Genomic DNA, 7,473 nt, shown 5'->3' with positions numbered 1-7,473 from the left:
GTATGTAGCTCAGCATGCGTCATACTCGTGGAGAGGTGTTCCTCCTGAATCGGACGCCTAAAACACCCTCTGTCGAGTGCAGACGGAAGGTGCCTCGGAACTTTCGTGGTCACAGGCGCCACGCGCATGCGCATAAGAAATTTAATTCTGAAAAAAATCCATTCATACGATTTACTTCGTTTCCTAAAGATTTCGCTTATCTTGTTGGACGGGAGAAGTCTTTTCGTCGAAGCCCTCAAATAACTGATCGACACAGCAGTTAGAGACGCGCATTGGTAGATTGCCAACGCATTACTTTTTCGTCATTGTTGGTTACGATTCCGTAATGTACTCCTGCAGTTCAACGAGAGGCGGGCCCTGTGTTCCCATCGAAAGCTGCCCACCTGACTGCGGCCCAAATGCCCATTACACAGAATGCGTTTCCAACTGCCCAACTGTCTGCAACCGACCTCGACCTGAATTTTGTGACACGTCCTGCAGGAGAAGTGGGTGCAGCTGCAACGAAGGTTGCATACTCAGTCCAGACATGCAAGCTTGCATTTCCATGGATCAATGCAGATCAAATAAGCCGTGAAGACTTTAGATACAACCGTTATTTAAAATGAAACAACTTCCTTTTTCCAAGGACTCTGTGTGACTTTTTCAGCATTCTGTATTTTACTCTTTCACTCGGGGAATTCAATGTGGCCTGTTCCAATCCAATCTGTTCGAATCCAATGTGGCACTACGAACTCCGGCCGGTTTACTCTACAACTACTCTGCTGCTAATTACTCTACAACTACTCTGCTGCTAGTTACTCCACATCCTTCTATCGATCAATCAATCAAGGCAAGTATACTAGGGCTGGTGCTGCAGGGTGCATTGATGGTATAATAAGAAGGTACACGTACAAAGCAGAATTTTCGCAGTTTCCACTGCGCGGCCATTTTGTAGCTACTGTGGCGCCATCGTGCGGGTATTTCCTGCGGGGACTGCGGGCGCTTCGGTTCAGTCCACTGGCGAAGCTGTGCGTTCGGGATATGGCTCGTTGTGCGGGCGCCCCATTGGCTTTAAAGATGCATAAGGATGTATTTTTCTACATGTGAATTGTGTTTCATAAGGCTTAGGAATAAAACAAAGCAGAAACCAAACTCAACAAAGGGTGTGCAATCTAGTAAACACCTGGCAATGCACATGGCAATTGAACATGGGAGCATTTGAGGGTTGCAATTAAACACTTTTACCCCAAAGTCATAGACTTACGAAATGACTAGACTTAGCAAAAAGCATGTTTGCTACTACATAAATAATTTTTCTAGTAAAATTCTATAAACTAATCATATATGCATATGTGCATGAAAGCTATAAGTCAGTGGTAGCCGGCACAGGTCAAGCCCAAGCTAGTACGGCATGCGGCCCTACGGCAGTATGGAAAGCAGAAGTCAGCAAGAGCCAGGACCGGTGAGGCTGCGAGCCGGACGAGGATTGAGGGAGCAATCGCTGCATTCTCATTGGCCGTGTGCCCAGTGTTGTGTGAATTTTCTCATGCTATGGGCTCTACGGGGAGTTGCGGACGGCTGCTAATGCTTCATTCTTGCAGGGGAAGCTGAGGGCAACGGTTGTGGTGTAAGTTATGTTCCGCTCTCGATTTCGCTTCAATGCAGGATTTCTATAAACGGCGGCGTCATAATGGGTTACTGTATTTAATGAATAACAGAATGGGATTTGGGAACCCCCCTGTCTGGATGACCTTTCGAACGGATGACGTCACGACCAATCACAGCGCAGAGCTCCTCATGCCCTGGCGGGGAAATCATCGGGGAAATCAACACTGGGGAGCGGTCGTGCTGTTGATGCTCTCCTCGCAACGGATTTCGTGATGTGCGAATTGACGACGAGAACTGTTTATGACTGAGTGGTGTGTGTGGAAATACTTCGGTGCCGATGAGTGTCTCCTCACTCTGTTCGAGTGGATTTCTTTTAGGCCTCACTCTCTCTCTTCTTTGTGCATCATTTTCTTTGTTGAAATGCCTAGCAGCCTAAATGTCTTGCAAATGCCTCAGTGTGTCATAATGGCGGGTCGTCATCGAGTCTTTGGAAGTGGTCAACAGTATACTAGACCTCATGTACAAAACTGCGTCTCAGTTGTCTCGCGACGTAAACACCCAAGTATATATATACAAAACTGCGCCAGGTTATCGGATGAAAATAATTACCGATGTCGAAACAGGGCCGAAACGACGCACAGGAGCAGTAGACGATTTGCTCTGACGTAAAACCAGGATCTGTTCAGAATGCATTGTGATCGCCCGGCACGCTTTCGTTTATGTAACAACACATTTGGATGCCACCCATGTCCTAACAGAAGAGGATTTGCGAAGCTCCCCTGTCTGGACGACCTTTGGAATCGTTCACGTCACGACCAATGACAGCGCAGAGCTCCTGATGCCCTGGCGGGGAAACCGTCGGGAAAAATCAACTGGCGGTCGTGCTACTGATGCGCTCCTCGCCACGGATTTCGTAACCTACGAATTGGCTAATTCGACTCGTTTTGAGGGAGGGATGTGTGTGGAAATACCTCGGTGTCTGTGAGCGCCTCTCCCACTCTGTTCGAGTGCATTTCTTTTAGGCCTCGTTCTCTCTTTTTTGTGCATGCTCTGCCAGCCATGGTGGTGACATAAACCCGCCATTTTTGTGACTACCCTCAAGTGGATGCTCTTCGCGAAACTGCCATGTTGCCCTCATCATACGTCATAGGAAACGCCATTTTGAGGTCATGTGACTTTGTTTACGTGTCGTTCTATGTGCTTGTCGAAGCAAGTGCGCATTCATAACCTTACGCCTAACACCTCACGCGCAGCATGGGTACGAAATGATGAAATATTCAACATGGTGAATCTGCATTGACATGCACATAACTCTGAAATTCCCCTCTTCGCTTGCAGTAAGACGCGCCGGTCCCTCTTCAACGACGAGGTTCTGCGTTTGAAATGGTCACAGCAGGGTGTGCGAGTCAATAAATTCCGTAAATTTATCGCCACAGCACATAATGTAGCGGCAGTTCCAAGCTACAAAGCGACTGTATACTACAAAGTTGGTGTGAAAAAATAAATTTCGAGTGGTATACCTCTCTGGAGTAGAATATTCACCTCGCACTGTATGAAAAAAAAAAAAAAGAAACTGTATCCGAGACGAACTGATTTCTCCTAACGACCCCAGCAGCTATCAGGATCGCACAGGATGAAAGCGCTGGCATCCTACGTTTTACGGCTAAAGGAGCTTACCTCCTGTCCAATATAGCATGGGTGGAGTTCAGGAACGGCACATTATCTCGTATCATGCAACCATCTTTGCCAAGGTTGCAGCTTGATTTCCCTGTCCAACGAAAAGATTATGTTGCTACCCCAATATTCCAATTTATTGATGCTCGATAAGGTGGGTAGGAGCGGTTACTGTCGAGGCGGCCGCATGCATCTGCATTCTTCGTCAGAGATGCATCGAGACCGGTCCGGACTGAGAATGTAGCCCTCGTCGCAGTCGCAGCCCCCTTGTAAGCAGACTAGAGTGCAAAACACAGGCTCCTCGCCGCAGACTGCTGGACAGTTGGAAGCGCACGTTGTGTAATGAGCGTGAGGCCCGCATTTTGGGGGACAGGTGTCAATCGGAACGCAGGGGCCGTCCTTGCTGGATCTGCGTGGAAGAGAAAGGTGGGAAGGAGATATTAGACAGTAAAGGGAGTTTCCACCTACTTCACATTGTGACGTGGCATGCTCGTAAGCCCAACCCACAGGTGGTCACTTTTTGTGCTAGCGGCATTGAAAGATGACACGCTGACCGAGCTTCCGCTGAATTAGAGCGCTAACGCCGCTTTGAAAGTGTGAACCGTGAGTTCTGTTTTTTTTTCTTGCGAGCTGTTTCGTAGCTCTATATTAGCACGCTGCTGTATGTCGGAACAGGCGTTAGGCCTTACGGCGAGTTCGGGTGATCATTTCGTGGCACCTTTTTTTCTTACCTTTTTTTCTTTTTTTGCCAGATTCCGAGCAGTGATGTTGGCTCTGTCAAAGCGAAGCAATCTCGCATTGTTCGCCTGGCGCTTTCTGAGCGCCAGAAATTTGCCAGCTAGCACTTCGCCCAGTCTCCAAACGCTCGAGCAGCGGTTGCCCAACTGTGACCGGTGTCGCAACATCCGCACTCCAACGGTCCGCGTGCTTTGATTGGCCCGCACGTCGAAGGTCACGTGGTTTACCAGACGACGGAACCCGAAGACGGGCGACCGCGGAACCCCTGGCGTGATCCAAGTGACCAAAACAGCTAGATTCGGGGCACTCATGTTCGGGTGGCGATGGTCACGTGACGCAGCTCGCGCGCCGACCGAGCAACTCCCGAGCGCTAGGCCGTGTTGCCGTGAAATGATCAGCCGGATTCGTAATTATTGACTTGTGGCATTCGTACCATCTTGATTGCAGGTGCAAAGGTGTATGCCGGGAAATTCGTACCCGCGCAGGACCCTACCTATGAGTCACTCTGTATTCCTGCTGTTCTCTTTCTCAAAAGTCCCGCTTCCTTAATATTCAGCAATAATGAATAGGACCACTGATATTACATTGACAATGCTTACAGTTTTTGTGGTATAATTGTAGCCGGTGGTCGAGAAATCCTATGTATTGTCTGACACGAGGACAGCGTGTTCCCTGTGTCGAGATCTCAGGTGCATTTCCAGCCATATTCATTTCACAATACGAGTCTCAATTAGTGTCGCGTTGCGCAGGGCCAAAGTGGCCTGATAACGTAACGCTATATATGGGATATGGGATCTTACCTTATGTAACCCGGCAAGCAGAAGCAGTCAGCGACACAGAGCAGGATGCACACCTCAGGCACGGGCTCCCCGCATATCAAGGGGCATGCGGTGCCGCACTCCTGGTATTCCGAGAACGGATCTGATACCCTGCACTTATTGCAGTCTGAGGCCGAGATACACTCTCCTTTGGAGTTACGCACGTAACCCGGCCTGCAGACGCAAGGACGATGCATATCCCTGTCGTTTTGGGGCATCGAGTTCTGGCCCCCACAGTATCTTTCCGGGCACTGGGATGAATCAGCAGGAATCTCGTTCATTCCGCATTCCGGCTGTGGAGGAACTGCTGTACGGAGAGAAAAATAAATTTTGGGGAAGACCTGTTTGTCAGATATGAATAGTTGATGTCCTGGAAAGCCGGCGCACATCCCGAACGCTCATTTTCATGTGTGTCAAACTTTTCCTGGCCGCATTAGGACACTGGACGGTCTGGTCGGCAGTGCATCTGACACTCGTAGCATGCTCCGCACCATAATGTGATCTTGCCGTTACAGGGGACGTGCTGTTTCCGTACGCTATATGCCACGGTCAAGACACTATGACCCCTCAAGCATAGCGTTGAAGAGGGTAATGTTTTCTTTTTTTCTCTGTGTATAACCTGATGCCTCGGGCTGGCGTTCAGCTTGAATGAGACTCTCTGAGGAAAGGGAAGTCGAATGTCGCGGGTGGGATTGGTCACATCAGCTGTACGCTTCAATGAGTCTAAGCATGTTTTTTTAATTATTTGGCAACCTTCCGGACACCGTTCTCTATGCAGCCTATTTGTATGTTGGCTGATTTATTGATTGACACCCGTATCTGTGGCGTTTTGAGCTTTTTGGGTGGCGTTCGCCGCAGACATTTTTTGTCGTCGTTCTTTGCCAAATATCTGGCGGTGTGTTACGGTATAGTGCTGAAAAAATCCATGAATCAACATACTGACTCAGTATCGAGGAACCCGCCCGGTAGTCACGTAAGTGATTGACATTCCCACATTGTTACAATACGCACACACAATTTGCGTCACTACATCACTGGAACGTCACACGAGGGATATATTTGGGCTAACGAAAGCATCACACGTATGTAGTGAAACAGAAGGAAAGACTGCCCTAGAAATTTTCGCTTTGATTGTAATATTGCTCTTCCAATATAGGATCGAATGCCTTTGCCCTAGAAGAACTGAAGATACCATACCGACAGAACCAGCGCAGTAACGAACTCCGAGGAGCCCGACGATGAAAACGAAGAGTGCCTGAGCGACCATGTTTGACTCGCAGCTTTGACTCGCAGCTTTGATAGATACGCGCGTTTAAAGCAAGTAGAATTGAGAACACTTCTGCTGCTCTGCTTTTGAGCCTGTTTTTGTCTGCGACAAACATCTGTGCGGTTCCGAGGCGTACACATGTGCTCTATTTTTCAGTGCAAAGGGAACAACGGGGAACAACGGCACGTGTCGCGTAAACAGTAGCAGCCTACGTGACTGTGCTGTTGCGGAAGTGCAAAGGAACTCTCTGCTGCAGTGCCTCAGGATACCCGAGGGTACAGCGTGTAGTAAATTTATGGGTTATATTAACGTATAGTGCTGCTTATAAACGCTAATGCTGCTACGCCACGCGCATGAAATCAGACGTGAAGTAGCAACGCCGTCGAAGCTGTATCGAAAACGCTCGCCAACGCTGTCGTCTTTTCCTGATTTGGGGTTCAGAATAACGCAAATAATGGGGCGGCGATGATCCGTTGCTGTACAAAGTTGTTGACACATGTGGTAATGACATGATGGATTGACTGATATATAAAAAATATGGAGATGTGAGACGCGACAGAGTCGGGTCAGGATACTTCAGAACTCGTAACAACATGAAGCAATAGTCTTCCATTGGTTTCGCTTAGCCTTTTCGTTACATAACCAGAGATACATCCATATAAATGGCCTATCAGAGAACTAAGCTGCGGAAAGCTTAAAGTTACCTGAAAAAGAGATCTCTCGTACTTCGCTGGTTATATCACATGAAAATCATCTTTGAGCTGGCAACTTGTAAGACGACAGGGCAGTCTTGATGAAACGTAGGAATGATTCTTGATTTTCATGCTTTTTCGAGCGACTTTCTGCAACGCTGTATGTCTTGCACTGGTGTGTTTTCAAACTCTGTGACTATTAGCGAGGGCAGTTTTTCCAGTGGCTGAACCCATTCCCCTTCCTATTGCGTAGGGGAGCGTCTGTTGATTGTCCATTGTCTCCGACACGAAGCGACAAAAATATCCTGTACACCTCTCGTTAAATGTATTACATTTTGAGAGGATCTCCGCGCCTATTTGAGCAGACTGTCCAGAACAGGAGAACAACACACATTGCCGGTTCGGACTTGCACTCAACGAAGAACATCGACGGCACTTGAATTTGGTGAAAACGGCTGGAGTGATGGGGGGAGCAGTTGACTTGCTGTGTCTGAAGTTTAAATTCCCACAGAACAGATACACTCTAAAAGAAGAAGAAAAGAAAAGAAATAAACTGGGCAACAGCCTCTATATCCCGGTACCTCCCAGTTTAGTCCCCTGAATTTGAAATTTACTCCCCAGAACTGCAGACAGTGTAACTTCCACCCGGACTGAAGTTACTCCTACCTTCCTTATGGCGAATTCGCGTGGCCATTTC

The 7,473-nt window shown here is 48.1% G+C and overlaps 1 protein-coding gene and 1 long non-coding RNA gene across 2 annotated transcripts; one reads left to right on the top strand and one right to left on the bottom strand.

Moving 5' to 3' along the window:
• Positions 1-2,789: 2,789 nt before the first annotated feature.
• LOC135400030 (uncharacterized) lies at positions 2,790-3,106 on the top strand. The gene is made up of 2 exons (XR_010424495.1): positions 2,790-2,845; positions 2,926-3,106. It is a non-coding gene; the product is annotated as an uncharacterized LOC135400030 (long non-coding RNA).
• Positions 3,107-3,383: 277 nt separating this feature from the next.
• On the bottom strand, positions 3,384-6,168 carry LOC135400029 (serine protease inhibitor swm-1-like). The gene is made up of 3 exons (XM_064631770.1): positions 6,015-6,168; positions 4,800-5,124; positions 3,384-3,670 (listed from the first exon to the last, which is right to left on the bottom strand). Exons 1-3 carry the CDS (start codon positions 6,082-6,084, stop codon positions 3,430-3,432), a joined length of 636 nt encoding a protein of 211 aa, XP_064487840.1. The 5' UTR covers positions 6,085-6,168; the 3' UTR covers positions 3,384-3,429.
• Positions 6,169-7,473: the final 1,305 nt, after the last annotated feature.

Source organism: Ornithodoros turicata, chromosome 7 (assembly GCF_037126465.1).
Source record: "Ornithodoros turicata isolate Travis chromosome 7, ASM3712646v1, whole genome shotgun sequence".
NCBI classification, from domain to species: Eukaryota; Metazoa; Arthropoda; class Arachnida; order Ixodida; family Argasidae; genus Ornithodoros; species Ornithodoros turicata.
This window is presented reverse-complemented; position numbering and strand designations above follow the sequence as displayed.